Source organism: Tarenaya hassleriana, unplaced genomic scaffold, assembly GCF_000463585.1.
Source record: "Tarenaya hassleriana unplaced genomic scaffold, ASM46358v1 Cleome37, whole genome shotgun sequence".
Classification (NCBI taxonomy): Eukaryota; Viridiplantae; Streptophyta; class Magnoliopsida; order Brassicales; family Cleomaceae; genus Tarenaya; species Tarenaya hassleriana.
This window is the reverse complement of record NW_010966725.1, coordinates 572,860-587,939: the sequence shown is the minus strand read 5'-3', so window position 1 is coordinate 587,939 and position 15,080 is coordinate 572,860. Positions and strand designations below refer to the sequence as shown.

The window sequence follows — 15,080 nt, the reverse complement described above, 5'->3', positions numbered from 1 at the left end:
TTCCCCAAACATGTTGCTTGTTTATTTGGATGAAAAAGACTGAAATAATTTGCTCTCAAAACCTCCATTTTTTGTTTGCTGACCAAAACAAACCCTCCAAATTCCTTTTCGTCGTTTAGGCAGCCTTCAATTTCCTTCTTAAATTTCTCTCCTTTGTGAAGAAATACGAAAGAAAGATCACCCCTTTGCGATTTTACCGGAAAATCGAAAGCAGAACCTGGTTTATATATATATATATATATATAGTGAAAGGGACGTCTGGCATTCTTTGAAAAATCTTTCCTTTTGTTTTTGGCTTTCTCTCTTCTTCATAGAGAGCTTTGATCTCACAGACCCAGTCGAGCACGGTTTCTGAAGAACCGCACACCTTTGCTCGATATCTCTCTGAGATCTCTCTCTCCTTCCTCGCATTTTGGAAATCGTTCTTCCGTCCATCTCCGCGTGGCTGGACGAAAAATGGGTACTTTTATATGTCCCTCTTTCTCGGGTTCTCCGGTCTTAAATGCATCTGATATCTTGGATCCGTTTTTTCCTTGATCTGATCAGTTTCTGTTTTGTCTGAACGTTATCCATTATGATGTGGGTTTCGTTTTAAATCTCCTGATTTGGGTGTTGATCGGTCTGTCGAGAATTTGGTTTCTTCTCACCAGATGGTGGGCTTATGATTGTGAAGGTAGTAGATGATTGTGAAGGTTTTAGTTGAGACTAGATTTGTCTGGTTCCCGGGAAAATGTGGGACGTTTTTTTCTTAAAGAGTTTGGATTGTGGCCTTGTTTTCTCCGGATTTACATCTGTTTGGATGCTGAGCAAATGCGAGGAACCGATGGAATATCCAAGATTGAGTGCCAATCCTAAGCAGGACCCATCTGGGTTAGCAGCTTGAACATGATCGGAATGCTGGAACCATGTGTCTCAGTTAGATTTGTTTTTTTTTTGGACATTTCTTGAAACATAAACATAAAAAAAAGGGGGTTGGATGATAAGATGTAATAGAGTAGCAAGACTAGAACTTCAAGATTCTGGATTTGTTTGAATACCATCATGAATTCTTCTGCATTGCTTATGGAATTGATACTCTTTTTGTTTTTTTTTTTACTTGAAAATACAGATAGCTCCTGCTCTACTCAGCTCATCGATGGAGATGGTACCTTCAATATCACTGGGCTTGATCATTTTATCAAGGAGGTTAAACTTGGGGAATGCGGTCTTTCATATGCCGTTGTCTCAATTATGGGTCCACAAAGTAGTGGTATGTGTTGTGTCTGTAAATGTCATACCTTTTTTGTTGAATTTTGTATTTTCTGGCTCCGTTTTATCTTCAGGATGATCCTTGTCATTCTGTTTGAATTTTGCAGGGAAGAGTACATTGTTGAATCATTTGTTCGGAACAAACTTTCGGGAAATGGATGCATTTAGAGGAAGGCATGCTTTGTTCTTCACATACTAGTTCAGAGGATAACTTCTGATTTAAGGTTCTTTAACGGCTAAATCTTTTTTTTTTTCAGGTCTCAGACAACTAAGGGAATTTGGCTTGCAAGATGCGCTGGAATTGAGCCCTGCACTCTTGTGATGGATTTAGAGGGTACTGATGGAAGAGAACGTGGAGAGGTGTTTAGTCCCATTCCCTATCTTTTCCATCTTTTTTCCTACAAGTGACCAATTTATATGCCTTTTAGACCTTCCCTGAATGTGGATGTTTGATGTAGTTTTCGTTGTAATTATTACCAATTTGTTTAATCAAATGGAGATACATTGTTTCATGTATTTGTTTACTTTTCAGTTGTTCAAAACTTATATTCTGTCTTTCAAAGGAATGTGGAAATGCAGATTTGTTCATTTACTGACATCTGCCCTTATCTCTGGCTATTAGGATGATACGGCTTTTGAGAAGCAGAGTGCTCTTTTTGCACTTGCTGTCTCGGACATAGTTCTCATAAACATGTAAGCATCTCCACAAGACAACCTCTATTTCCTCTGGTATTAATTTGATGTGTCAGTCCTCTGTCCATTTCTTTATCTGTCTTAATGTTCTTTGGATTTGAAATGCAGGTGGTGTCATGATATTGGCCGTGAACAAGCAGCAAACAAACCTCTTCTAAAGACTGTCTTCCAGGTAAGTGTTTTGTCTGTTTGTTGTTATCCGGATATCTGATCTCTGGTCTGAAGCTCAACACCGTGTTACTTTTTTTTATCTACATGCTAACAGGTCATGATGCGGTTGTTTAGTCCACGGAAAACTACTTTAATGTTTGTCATACGAGATAAAACACGGGTATGACTGTTTTTTTCCATTTAATTTCTTGTGGCAACTTGTGTTTTTTACCAAACATTTCTCGATTCTTCCTTTACCATATTATCTCTCTTCCTAGCTCTTCTATTTTTATGAGTTGTTGGTGTTGCTAATTCTTTGATATTGGCAGACTCCATTGGAAAACTTAGAACCTGTTCTGAGGGAAGACATTCAGAAGGTAAAAGAAGAAACAATATTTACTTAATACTTAGCCTGAGTTGTGTTTCTGATAATGCTAACTCATATATTGTCTTCTGATGCAGATATGGGATTCCGTTCCTAAGCCTCAAGCACACCAAGAAACCCCACTAAGCGAATTTTTCAATGTGTGACAGCCTTCTTTGATATTGGGAATAGAACGTTGTCATTATTCTTTTGCTCGGATAAAGAAATGGTGTCTTTCCCTTCATGCAGGTTGAAGTAGTTGCGCTTTCTAGTTATGAAGAAAAGGAAGAGCAATTCAAAGAGCAGGTACTTTGCTATCATAATTAATTGTGGATTTCATAGAAAGGCCATAGGTGATTTCCTGCTCAAAGACAGATGACTTGTACGTGGAATTAATGCTTGAGCTACAATATCTTTGCTGTAAATGAAGGTTGCCAATTTGAGACAACGGTTCTTCCACTCTGTTGCACCCGGCGGACTTGCTGGTGACCGACGGGGAGTAGTACCTGCTTCGGGTTTTGCTTTTAGTTCAGAAGAAATCTGGCGAGTCATCAAAGAGAACAAAGATTTGGACCTTCCGGCTCACAAGGTGGCTTTGCTAGCATATTGGTATCATCCACTGTAGCACAGTTTCCATGCTTCCTTGTTATTCATAAGCCTCCCTTTTTGTAGGTCATGGTTGCAACCGTACGGTGTGAGGAAATTGCCAATGAGAAGTTCTCTCATTTTGTTAAAAACGAGGTAATTTTTTTTTATCCATGCTTAAAATTTTCGTTATGCTTTCAGTTTCTCATATCAGTACAGCTTTTCTCTAAGTATCGAGACTTTCTTCGAATTTTCTTAGGAGTGGTGTCAGGTGGAAGAAGCTGTGCACTCAACTCTTATCCCCGGGTTTGGAAAGAAGCTGAGTTCAATCCTCGAGTCTTGCTTGTCAGAGTAAGAATGTTCTACATATATGTTTCTTTTTGTCAACTTTTTCTTGGCCATAAGGTCGCCTCTGTTTCATTTACATGTCTTGGATATGCATGCATTCAATTCTAAGAGTTTCTCGGTAATGGATGTCCCGATTTGGGTTTTGTTCCATTCCAACGATATTTTGTTTGTATTAGGTACGACACTGAAGCTACATACTTTGACGAAGGCGTGAGATCTGCCAAGCGGCAGCATCTGCTAGAAAAGTTATTGCAAGTAATGCACATATCGATAACTTGTGATTGTATTGTATTTATGGTTTGCTGGATTTACACATTTTACATGTAAATCTTCAAGGGAAGAGACTTGCATAATTGCTAAATAGTAATACTCGTTTTTCGTTTTCACTTATCCAGCTTGTTCAACCAGCTTTCCAAGATGTGCTTGGACATTTGAGATCTGGAACACTTGAAAACTTCAAGACTGCTTTTGAGAAGGCCTTGAATGCTGGAGAAAGGTTTTCGTCCTCTGCTCATGCTTGTGCTCAGTCTTACATGTCTCAATTCGATGAAGGATGTGCAGGTATAGTTTTTTTTTATGTTATAGTAAAAAAACAATAAAGAAACTGTGCAGTATAGGATAGAATGTCGGAATCTGAAAGCTTAGGTCATCAATGTATATATATGGTTTTGTTCTGCTGCAGATGCTGTCATTGAACAAGCAAACTGGGATACATCTAAAGCTCGGGAAAAACTTCAACGTGATATTGATGCTCATATTGCTTCTGTCCGTGCTGCCAAGCTTTCTGAACTGACTACACTGTATGAGGTAAATAGAGTACTCTTAAGATTTCCTTGATTGCCCTACTTTTATTTCCGGTTGGAAATTCTATTTTCGACCTTTAGTAATGGAGGTATTGTTTGCAGTCGAAACTAAATGAAGCATTATCTGGTCCGGTGGAAGCCCTTTTAGACGGAGCTAATGATGAAACATGGCCATCAATAAGAAAACTACTTAGACGGGAAATGGAACTGAGCGTCTTTGGTTTCTCCGACGCATTATCTGCTTTCGACATTGATGAAGAAACAAAGAGTAAAATGGTAAATGACCTTGAGAACTATGCACGAGGTGTTGTTGAAGCCAAGGCAAAGGAAGAAGCCGGGAGGGCGTTGATGCGTATGAAGGACAGGTATAGTACCATCCATGCTTACTATTTCACACTTTTTCCCAGTTTCACAACTGTTTTTTTGCTGATCGAACAAAAATTTCTTTGGCAGATTCGCAACTATCTTCAGCCACGATGCAGATTCAATGCCTCGTGTCTGGACTGGCAAGGAGGACATCAGAGCAATCACGAAGACGGCCCGCTCTTCGGTATTTGCTCCTACATGATACTAGCAACATTTTCCATGATCTTTTCTCTTAATCTGATTTCAAATCTCGTGAAAATGTATTACCTTTCCTGCTTTTTTTCTAGTCCTTGAAGCTTCTATCTGTCGTAGCTGTAATCCGCTTGGAAGATGAACCCGATAATATCGAGAAGACACTGTCACTTGCTCTGGTTGATTCTACAAACAATAGTGCTTCTAGCACAAGTATCACCACATTTGATCCTCTCGCTTCGAGCACTTGGGACCAGGTGAGTAGATTCTAGAAAACAAACATAGGGGCATTACTATCAACTCATTTGCAAATTGGGTTTTTCTTTACGTTTTTTTTGTTCAGGTTCCACAATCAAAGACATTGATAACTCCTGTCCAATGTAAATCGTTGTGGAGGCAATTCAAGACCGAGACACAGTATACTGTTACACAGGCCATTTCTGCCCAGGCATGAAACATGATTTTCCCACACTTTTCAGACATGTCTTGGCTTCGGTTCTTGCAGGCTAATGCTAGATTTTTGTTGAATGATAGTAGAAAAACACATGTTTCGGTAATTTTTTTTCTGTTCTTGAATCTGAATACAAAATTCCAGGAAGCCAATCGGCGGAATAACAACTGGCTGCCACCGCCATGGGCAATCCTCGCACTGGTTGTTCTTGGATTCAATGAATTTATGACTCTCTTAAGGTAACCTCTCACTGTTTGGTTTGGACTTCACTCGTTTTGTTCGTGTATGGGATTCCATGTCACATTGGATTTTCTTTGTTTTCTTCTTAATGCAGAAATCCTTTGTATATTGGTATACTTTTCGTCGGGTATCTTATTGCCAAAGCCCTGTGGGTGCAACTAGACATTTCTGGAGAATTTCGCAATGGCGCAGTAAGTGATCTTCCATCTTCTCTGTTTCTGAGATTCTACATGAGAATAACGAACTACCCTTTCCTGTTGAATTGGAATAACAAATCTCAGATTCACAATGAAGTAACAACAATGGAAAAAATGAGGAATTCGTCTAGTTTTCTCATGAAAAATCTCAAAGATTGAATTTTCGATCACTACATTTCCTGAATCCAAGTTCTTCCTTAGTTTGTCTTCCATTCTCGATATTTTATCCGAGATGCTGATGTTTTGCCGTGCTACACAGCTTCCCGGGCTCATATCCTTGTCAACCAAATTCCTTCCCACCGTCATGAACCTCCTCAAGAAACTCGCGGAAGAAGGGCAAGCTCCGTCGGCTAACAACACCCCGCCGATGAATCCTCCGACTCTGTCGAAGATTCCAACCAATGGTGTTAGCAGCAGCGTCGGCTCGTCCTCCTCATCGAGCAGCCTTACCACAGAAACAGTTTCCAACAACACAAATGCCTCAAAAGAAGACTAGACAAGCTGATACCATGAACATGAGGCTTCAAATTTTCATTCCCTTCAAAAGGGCACTTCTCGTTCGGTGTGATCATAGAGATTACGAAGCTTTTATATCATGTCCGGAGGCATGCATTGGTTTTTACTGCAGGCGCCACAATATAGGATGATTTTCTGCATTTCGTTTGAAAGATTTTGTTTATCTTCTTGTTGATGGAGAACGAAACGAGGTCATTTGATTGCGAGTTCTGTATTGATGTGGTTTTTTTGTACCTGAGGATAAAGGATGTTCTTGAAGAAACCGGCTTTTGGTTTTGTGAACTGAAGATTTCGATGTTGATTTTGTTGTTTCAGGACAAAGTTCTCTGCTCTGTATTAACTTAAAACTGTTATTATCTGTCGGCTTTGCAGTGTTTCTTCCCTTTCTGACGACAAGAAAAGGCCTCAGTTGTGGTGAAAACATTCCACATGTTGCATGTATCATCATTTCATTGGTTCTCCATCAAATTCTGGAGTCTTCAGAATTTGAGAATCTTTGGTAGTAAAGATTGTTTTGGATTGGATGAGACAAGAAACAGAAAGCCCAAGTTCACATCTTTCTTGTTCTGATCTTGTTTCAGATTTAGCATGGTTCTTTAACACGTGTTAGTCACTGCGAGTATCATGTTTGATCTTAAAACTACCATAAGAACTCTGTTCCATTGAAGAATGCTTCAGATCATTACATGAGAAAATGGCCACAAGCGAAGCATTTGGAATGTTAATAACCAAATTAAAATCTATTCAGAACCGACGGAGGGACAATAAATTTTCGTTGAGCCTACAAAAGAGATTCTGCAATCGGAGAAAAGGACAGGAACGAGAAAAAATGTTTTTTTTTTTTGGCAGTGAGAAGCTGAGAGATGAAAGATGAATGGAGATATAAGCCTACGACGAAATCATCAGTTGTGCAGACGCCATGTTTAGCTTCCTGTCCACGAACCCTTCTTGCTCAAACTCGACATGCTCGTGTCTTTCGCTCGACACCTCTTCGATAGGCTTCACGTCCACGCACTCCTCGACGAAACCCGGCTTCATGTTCACCGTAGTCGATGAATCTTGTAGCTGTAGACACCACATATCTTCTTGCAACCCGGAAAAGTTCCCTGAAGAACAATATTGCTGCGGTTGCTGTTGTTGCTGTTGTTCTTGCACATGATGAAGGGGGTAATTGTACGGGATCGAGTTATTCAGATCGCAAGAACCCGAGAAACTGGAAATATCCTCGGGTTCTTGGACCTGCATCCGTGATTCTTGATGAGCACGTTCACGGTACACGGCCAGGTGCTGAAGAACGAGATCAAGCTCGTTCCTGGTGAATTCGATCTGGCACTGAAGCTCCCTTATGATTCTGTAGCACCCACCGACTGGATCCTTGGCCCGAGCATCGGATTGAAAGATGATGGTTTGCATCGCGGCATCTTTCTCAGGAGGGCTAAGGGTCTTGATGATCTTGGTGATGTTGCTGACACCAAAGAGCTTGTGGGCGTTGAGGAACTGGCGGTGGCGGTTGTGAGGGAAATAAGGGGCCAGAAGGCAATCAGGGGCACATTTCCTGCGCTGGTACTTGCAGGCGGCACAGGCCTGGTTCGTGCTGGTGCTGTTACCGGTCCTGGAAATGGTGGCGGAAGGCTTTAATGGTTGAGGTGTTGGCTTGGGAGGGGAGGGGAAAGCAGAGGAGTGGCCTGAGGGCATCTTTTTTGGTGGTTTCCTTTATCGGGTTTTCGAGTTTTTTGGTTCCTTAGTTTTCTCCTGGTGGGAAGGGAATGCAGGGATGGAGAGAAATGAGGGGGGGAGAGACAAGCAGATATAAGACAGAGAGACAAGAGAGATGGGGGAGAGATTTTTGACCAATTCTAAGTCATGGGCACTGTCTAAATTTAGGAGGGTATGTGAAAAAAGGGGAAGTGAATATGGGGGGAAAAGGCTTATGTGCAGAGAGAAACAAACCTTATGGTGGTGAAAAATAGTAATGGAGACTGGATTTACTAAAAATCGGCTATGTACTGGAAGATAAAAAAGTATATGTTTAGATGAGCTTGCTTACCGGTTTTAGAGACCTTCTCTCTTCATGATCTGATCTAACTATCCTATTTTCACATTATCAAAATCCCCAGATGCTGAGATTTCAAAGTAAAACCTGAGATTCTTTACATGAAATCGATGATTAATACCTGGTTTAAGGGTTCAGATCCCGTTTACAGCCTCATGGATGACACTTTTTACATCGATTTCCCTGGAAATGATTCGACCCCACTTGGTATTCTATCGATTGCTTCTGATGTAGACGAGGAACAAACTACGTAGGCTGATTTCACGCTTCTTCGGGATTCATAGACCTTAGATGTGAGAGGAGTATCATCATGGTGTAGAACTATCTGAAACCGGAAAATCCAAGTCAGAGATGATTTGGTCGTAGAGATACACTTCACGATTCCAAAATCCTTGACATTGAATTTTCCATGTTGCGGAATCATAAGCAAATGCTGAATTGGCAATGAGCATCTCGAACCTCAAAAGGGCCAATCACACTGTGCAAGAATATGGATTAAAGTTCAAAAGGATATGTTTTTTGTACCTCAAGTATGCATGAGAAGGAATTAAGGGTCAGACTTGATGAGATCTTCAACAGATGTCTTGTATTTTGCAATCAATTCCCTGACAGGACCGCAGAACGAAAGTAAGAGCAAGTTTTAAGCAAACAGACGGGACAGCGAAATGAACCAAGACATGTTCTGATAAGAAGCACACCTCCTTTGCTCAAGCAACTGCTCGCTTTCTTCCAGCTTTCGCTTCTGTCCATCCACAGTCTGCAAACAAGATCCATAAATCTTTCATTACCAAACTTCAACAAGAGACTAAAGTAATAGAGGTGCAAGCCATTCCCAAGACATTCTTCTATCAAACAAACTTGGAGAAACTGATGATCTCTCTGACATAAACATTCCGCGGATTGCCATTTAGAGTGAAACCATTTCTGCTTAGTATGTCTCAAGGAGCTTAAGACAGAGAGGGAAGACATGCAACAGGTAGAACTATGATCCAAATGTCTAGGAATCTCGATTTTACCATTGTTTTAGAGCCAAGAGATCCTGAAATCGAGTTCAACAGCTGCTGACACTTTTCGAAATGGCTGTTCATTTCAGAAACCTGCAATCACAAATCAGACAAGACCCAGATGATCAAACACAAAAAAAACCAAGAACATAAGGCAACTCTCAACACCCATGAAGTTCCATGTTTTCTGCCTTTCCAACAAAAACCAAGCCATATAAGACCAGAAAGATAAGAAAACGAACCAGGGCATCAGAATTCGGATCCCGTGTTCCAGTTTCGATTGCATCCGCTAATTTCTCCACCAACTACAGATCCAAACCGAGAGATGAAAGCTAGCTATATCACACACACATGAGATTGAAAAACGCCAATGTCGAGTGAAAGTTATCATCTTTACCGGGTAGAGATGGAAATGAGAAGCCAGCGATTGGTGCTGATGCTGCGGCGGCGGCTGCATCTGCATCTGCGACGGCGTCTGCACCAGCGGCGGCGGCGGGGTTGGAGCTTGTAGCGGCGGTGACTGCATAAGAGGAGGCGACTGTAACATACGCTGTTGCTGTTGCTGTTGCTGCTGTTGATGGAACTGTTGTGACTGCTGCTGATATTGCTGTTGTTGGAACTGCTGAAACTGCAGGTCTTGTGGTTGGAATTGTTGCTGTTGCTGATGATGAAACTGCTGCAGCGGCGGCGGCGGCTGCTGTTGGAGGAACAGATGGTCCTGATTCGCCGGTGCACCGAAGTTTCCGTGCCCCTGCTCGTTGGGGATCATCCCCCAATTCCCTCCAGAAAACTGATCCATCACTCTCCTCCGCTATCGTCTTCTCGTCGTCGCCGCCGCCTTCATCTACTAGTAGGAAAGGACGGGGAAAAGTGACAAAAACGGCGTCGTGTGAGAAATCATAGTCGAAACGACGTCGTATAAATACGCAATAGCTTTGTGAGAACGAGAGAAATTTGCGGAGATCATTTCCTCACAATCTCGAATCTTCCGACAGAGAAGGCGGAGACTGTGAGTTTTCCGATTAACCCAGAAGCGAAAATTTTCAACTTTCGATTCGATTTCGATGTATGTCTTCCGCCTTGAATAACCCTTTTCTCTGTGTTTAGGACTTGTGAAGTATCTTGCGGCCGGTGTGTTTGTGTTTCCGTTTGATAAAGCTCAGGTGCGTTCTTCATTTTCATACGGGTTTCGATATTTCAATGGTTTGCGTGGTTTTTCTTTGTTATTCGCAGTCGAATCAGCGATTTTCGTTTCGATTTCTGGCGTTAGTGGTAGAAAAGTTAGGTGATTTCCAGGTTGTGTAGAAAACCGAGGGATACTGCCTGAGAGTGAAAGAGGGCTCATCTCACGGGTATAATTTGATTCAAGGAATCGACTTGGATAGCTTCTCGGGCTCGATTCGAGATTGAATATCATCTGGCAATCCCTGAGATGTTGCTGCAGAAGCGGCAAGAAATCATTGTGTTTGACCATTAATTAGATTTCTTCTCTGATTTGAGTGAGAACTGCGAACTATGTAAGAAAATGTTCCTGGCGTTTGGATGTTCTCTGTTTTGCTTAGATGCTGGAGCCATGGCCTTGAATTCTTGGATTCAAAAGGTTCGATCTTGCTCATGAATACACCTCAGATCTCCTGAATCTGGCAACATGCCAATAAGCACCCGGCTTGGGATTCATAGAAATCTGTTTCTTGAACTAGCTAAGAGAACGACCCGGATTTAGCTTTCGATTATCCTAGGCACATCCTTGTGTTTGTTAGGGTTTATGGGAAAATATACTTCGATGTTTTACACTTGAATCCTAGTATAAGTGAAATATGCCGTGATTTCCTATCCATCCATTCTTCTTTGAAGGTAAAAGGAAAAAAAGGGGCTTGCTTTGACAAGAAACGCTTCTCTTCCTCATCTTGGAATGCCTTTTGTGGTTCGATTCAAACTGTCGAAATTCTCAGGGTTGGAAGGATATGTATTCATGTCGGAAAGTATCGATTTTTTTTTTTTTTGGCAGGGTTGGTTTGGGTAATAATGGCGGTGAAACCAACGGTTGCATTGAGAGCTATTCTGGTAGGGGGAGTGGCCATTTTTGCAAAGGTCGCCGGTGCAATGAAGGCTGCAGGTGGTGCAAAGCTTGGTGCAGCGGCAGCTGCCATGACTGTGGCCGCCTCTGCCGCTGTGTCTGGTTCTAAGCAGGATCCAAAGGACGAAGCTTCCGACAAATCTCCTGCAAAGTAAAGTAAATTTCCCGGCTTACCCTATTCTTCTCCTCAGTTTCCGAGTTCAATAAAAAAGACTACATCTAGATTTCGGAGGATCCAAAGGGCTGCTGAAATTAGTTGTGTAGATTTCATATCTGATAATGGATTTGCCTCAAAAAGAGGCGATTTTGCGGGAAAATCTTGTTGAAATGTCGAAGTTTGCAGCTTTTTGTATCTGCCATTGGTTGATTGCAAAGTTTCAAACTTGAACCTTGAATAGATTTTCCATGAAATTCTCTTCAGTTATATGAACATTTACTCTTTATTAATCTGTGTAATTCAGTTTTAGATGTTGTAGTTTTATCTTTTGATCATGCGAAATATGAATGAAGTAATTAAGCTCATGTGGATTTTTTTTTTTGACAGGTAACAATAGCATATGATCCTCCTTTGGATTATCATATATATATACCGTACCCCCAATTTTAATCCACTTTGGGGCTACACATATTTAAGGTGGTTATTGTTAGGGTGGTCATTTTGGTTATTAACCGAATAACCGAACCGAACCAAATAAGAGTGGTTTGGTTCGGTTCGGTTATTTTCTTAATAACCGAACGGTTGAAAAAGTTGAATAACCGTTCGAGTTCGGTTCGGTTCGGTTAATAACCGAATAACCGCGGTTAACCGAACGGTTATTGAGTTTTTTTAAATATTTTAATTTTTACCATCGTTATTATTAATATTATTTTTTTATACTTCACTTTTAACCTTATATATTTCACCCAATAAACCATAAAATTTAATGTTTTTAACTTTTATCCTAATTATTGAAGTTTTTAGATTTTTTTTACAATTTTATTAGAGGATTAATCATTTTGTGCATTTATTTGGATATATATTTTGAAGTTTATGTAGGATTAATATTATTTTTTCAAAATATATGATAACCGAACCGAAACCGAACTGAACCAAACCGATTAAATCTATATAACCGTTTGGGTATGATTTTTTTATAACCGAAATAACCGAACCGAAACCCGAAATGGTCACCCCTAGATATTGTTGATATTTAATCCATGTATTTAGTCGATATATATGATAACATGTAGAATATATAGGCTAAAATTGCATTGCGATAAGTTTTGTATGTATTTTTGTACGACAAAAATACTTGTTTTTTTTTTTTAATATCTAAACTCCTTGTTTCGCTAGTTTTACCATATTCGAACATATTGTTAGGAAATCACAGTATCTCCAAAGTATTACACACCATAATATAACCTTGAAATATCGCTCTCGCATATAAATTTTTATTAAAATACGTGGACCGTCCGATCTGATTGATAATAAATCATATCATATGATTATATTAATTATTATAGGGTTGCTGGCATGCGTCTTATTGTGTGCAAACTTTCCACCGAGCAAAACTTGATATGCATGTTCTTCTCTTTTGTTGGATCCCACTTGTACCTCCATGATATAATATAATATAATATAGTATATTATACACATCGTATATATATAATTTGTAATGGGTTTTCAAATTTATTGAGTATAGAATATTTTTCGTATCGCATGCATCCATCCATGTCCCACAAATGTCTTTCCCCACAATAGAGAATCCAATGGCACATCCCAATGCCACTTTTTTTTCCATGTGCCACATTTCATGATGCGTTTCATATTTGCTTTCTCCGGTTGTCAATATCGGCTAATGATTTCGGCAAATCACACGTGAAATGTCATGCAAAAAGTTTCGCAAGCGATTTTATTTTTAAACAAATTATTTATTAACCGTAAAAGGGTAATTCAGCCGGTTTTTAAATTTAAAGTAAATGTTTTCGAGACAATCGATTCGAAAAAAAATGTGGTATAAAATGTGTGTGTGTGTGTGTATTTTACATATCAACTACTATATTTTTTTTTTTTGATTAAGTTATCAACGACTATATTATTAAACCAAGCTGGTTCTTCTGTCCAAAAACGACAAATGGACTTCCACTATTTCGAGAATTTTCAAAAAATACATATAAACTTGTAGATTCCCATGTTGTTCTCTCATATGTTTCTTAAAATCGTATAATTACTAGTTTCCTCATAATCACGTAGATATGTACGTATGTATACGTGTATATACCTTTCCCACATTATAAAACGAAAATCGAATATTTATATGAGAGTTGACCTTATATTAGTCTTCATTTAATTCAATTGCTACGTGTAGCGTTGTTTTTTTTGCATGGCGAAAATAAATGGTAACCAATTCATACACATCAATGTTCATTAAATTGATAGCCCTTATGTCGTCCTAGTTAATATATCCGTAGCAAATGGATCTATTTCGGTTTAGATACACATAATTTTGCACAAATAAAACCAAAGTATCCGAAAGAAATTAATAAATTTCTTTATATAATTTTTGCAACATGGTGATTCTCCTTTTTCTCGAGAATATATATACACAAGTGAACTGATATAATATATAAAGAAACAAAAAAGATTATATATATATATATATATATCATAATCTAAGGGTTTTGTGAGTGGTCACGTCGCTGTTGCTGCTCAGAAGCATTGCCACTGAAACAGTCTCCGAGATCCGAAAAACTGAGAATTTCGCTATGAGACAATGGCGTAAGCCCCAAGAAATCTCTCGTCAACCCTTCTCCAATTCCTCTGCCACCGCCGTACTTCTCTCCGACCGCCGGAGCCACCGACGCCGCCGCCGTCGTGGCGTTTGCCCTCAAGAACCCACCAAAGCTCTCGTCGAAGGCTTCAAAACCGGCCGCTGGATTCATCGTGTTGTAGCCCTGAAACATAGAAGGGTTGTCGGCATTACCGCTGGCCGAGAATCCAAACCCCGACGCCGGATACGGTGACGTCATCACAGCCGCCATTGTTGTCTTGAGGGCGTGACTTGATGACGACCTTATCTCTTCGGCGGGAGAAGGAGTCGTGGTCGTAGCACCCATTTGAGCGGCTCTCTGGAGCAATGCGGTGGCCGACAAGGCCGGAGACGGAGGAGAGGGGCGGTGGAAGGAGGGGAATAAAGCTCCGGCGGCGGCGAAGCTAGGGTTAGGGTTCGAGGGAAAAACAACGGACGGAGTCTCCGCCTTAGAGCAGGGAAAGGGAGGAGGGGAGAGCCAAGGAGGGTGAGTGAAGTTTATGTCAATTTCTTGCTCTTTCTTCATGGAGAATCCATGGAGATTGTTGCTGTTGTTACTGCTACCGCTATTGCTAACAACGTTGTTGTAAGAAGGAGGAGGATTGTTTGGTTGTGGAGTTTGGTAAGAAGATTGGATCGAGATAGGGTTTGGTTGATGAGTTGGGTTTGCCCTTTCACTTTCTTCCGCCAATGCATCGCAAAATGCTCTGTGAGTTATGAAACTATCCCTCCTGCTCTCAAAACAACACATATGGTTAATGGTGTTACTAAAATGATCCATCTTTTCAATGTGTATATAACATATATATATATATATAGAAGCTATGTATATATATGATATGTGGATGGTAAACTTGCATTGGCAAAAGAATGACTAAAAACACTAGTTATAATTGAGATGTCGCCAGTTCAAAGAAATCGCCCTAAGAGAAATATATTATGTATACGTATACACACACACATATATATATATATATATATATAGGTCTTGTGGTTGGGATTGT

General features: G+C 40.2%; 5 protein-coding genes across 11 annotated transcripts in view; 2 read left to right on the top strand and 3 right to left on the bottom strand.

Moving 5' to 3' along the window:
* The first annotated feature begins 188 nt into the window (after positions 1-188).
* Positions 189-6,511, top strand: LOC104822639 (protein ROOT HAIR DEFECTIVE 3-like). The gene is made up of 23 exons (XM_010553916.2): positions 189-460; positions 1,109-1,249; positions 1,356-1,422; positions 1,506-1,608; positions 1,871-1,941; positions 2,050-2,113; positions 2,207-2,272; positions 2,421-2,468; positions 2,554-2,616; positions 2,705-2,761; positions 2,886-3,044; positions 3,128-3,196; positions 3,300-3,391; positions 3,565-3,643; positions 3,784-3,949; positions 4,071-4,195; positions 4,294-4,556; positions 4,645-4,741; positions 4,845-5,006; positions 5,093-5,197; positions 5,345-5,439; positions 5,535-5,631; positions 5,897-6,511. The coding sequence occupies exons 1-23, from the start codon at positions 457-459 to the stop codon at positions 6,131-6,133; spliced, it is 2,430 nt and encodes an 809-aa protein (XP_010552218.1). The 5' UTR covers positions 189-456; the 3' UTR covers positions 6,134-6,511.
* A 283-nt stretch (positions 6,512-6,794) lies between these two features.
* On the bottom strand, positions 6,795-8,079 carry LOC104822638 (LOB domain-containing protein 22-like). Its single transcript, XM_010553915.1, has one exon. The coding sequence runs from the start codon at positions 7,846-7,848 to the stop codon at positions 7,042-7,044; it is 807 nt and encodes a 268-aa protein (XP_010552217.1). The 5' UTR covers positions 7,849-8,079; the 3' UTR covers positions 6,795-7,041.
* A 175-nt stretch (positions 8,080-8,254) lies between these two features.
* On the bottom strand, positions 8,255-10,089 carry LOC104822636 (mediator of RNA polymerase II transcription subunit 9). Of its 2 annotated transcripts, none has more exons than XM_010553914.2 (6): positions 9,608-10,089; positions 9,453-9,515; positions 9,223-9,303; positions 8,905-8,963; positions 8,732-8,811; positions 8,255-8,597 (listed from the first exon to the last, which is right to left on the bottom strand). In XM_010553914.2, the coding sequence occupies exons 1-5, from the start codon at positions 10,007-10,009 to the stop codon at positions 8,754-8,756; spliced, it is 663 nt and encodes a 220-aa protein (XP_010552216.1). In that variant the 5' UTR covers positions 10,010-10,089; the 3' UTR covers positions 8,255-8,597; positions 8,732-8,753. The 2 variants fall into 2 exon arrangements, with proteins under 2 accessions (XP_010552216.1, XP_010552214.1); XM_010553912.2 differs by having other exon boundaries at positions 8,255-8,531.
* Positions 10,090-10,127: 38 nt separating this feature from the next.
* LOC104822637 lies at positions 10,128-11,980 on the top strand. 3 transcript variants are annotated; one of them, XM_019203571.1, is made up of 4 exons: positions 10,128-10,219; positions 10,318-10,373; positions 11,219-11,443; positions 11,832-11,980. In XM_019203571.1, the coding sequence occupies exon 3, from the start codon at positions 11,236-11,238 to the stop codon at positions 11,440-11,442; it is 207 nt and encodes a 68-aa protein (XP_019059116.1). In that variant the 5' UTR covers positions 10,128-10,219; positions 10,318-10,373; positions 11,219-11,235; the 3' UTR covers position 11,443; positions 11,832-11,980. The 3 variants fall into 3 exon arrangements, with proteins under 3 accessions (XP_019059116.1, XP_019059117.1, XP_019059115.1); XM_019203572.1 differs by lacking the exon at positions 11,832-11,980 and adding an exon at positions 11,065-11,134 and having other exon boundaries at positions 11,219-11,755; XM_019203570.1 differs by lacking the exon at positions 11,832-11,980 and having other exon boundaries at positions 11,219-11,755.
* A 1,833-nt stretch (positions 11,981-13,813) lies between these two features.
* Positions 13,814-15,080, bottom strand: part of LOC104822634 (protein indeterminate-domain 11-like) — a 3,601-nt gene continuing 2,334 nt past the window's right edge. For all 4 annotated transcript variants that reach the window (XM_010553908.2, XM_010553910.2, XM_010553911.2 and 1 more), the window contains exon 4: positions 13,814-14,807. In XM_010553908.2, coding sequence (XP_010552210.1) covers positions 13,940-14,807 — 868 coding nt within the window. In that variant the 3' untranslated portion in view covers positions 13,814-13,939. The remainder of the gene's footprint in view (positions 14,808-15,080) is intronic.

Bases quoted from the DNA above. Each gene is read 5' to 3' on its own strand.
- LOC104822639 (XM_010553916.2), top strand. The intron at 2,469-2,553 runs GTAAAAGAAGAA...CTTCTGATGCAG, and splicing joins TGAGGGAAGACATTCAGAAG to ATATGGGATTCCGTTCCTAA. The intron at 3,045-3,127 runs GTGGCTTTGCTA...CCCTTTTTGTAG, and splicing joins TGGACCTTCCGGCTCACAAG to GTCATGGTTGCAACCGTACG.
- LOC104822638 (XM_010553915.1), bottom strand. From the start codon at position 7,848: ATGCCCTCAGGCCACTCCTCTGCTTTCCCCTCCCCTCCCAAGCCAACA.
- LOC104822636 (XM_010553914.2), bottom strand. From the start codon at position 10,009: ATGGATCAGTTTTCTGGAGGGAATTGGGGGATGATCCCCAACGAGCAG. The intron at 9,516-9,607 runs GTAAAGATGATA...TTGGATCTGTAG, and splicing joins CTCATTTCCATCTCTACCCG to TTGGTGGAGAAATTAGCGGA. The intron at 9,304-9,452 runs GTTCGTTTTCTT...TTGTGATTGCAG, and splicing joins ATCCGAATTCTGATGCCCTG to GTTTCTGAAATGAACAGCCA.
- LOC104822637 (XM_019203571.1), top strand. From the start codon at position 11,236: ATGGCGGTGAAACCAACGGTTGCATTGAGAGCTATTCTGGTAGGGGGA.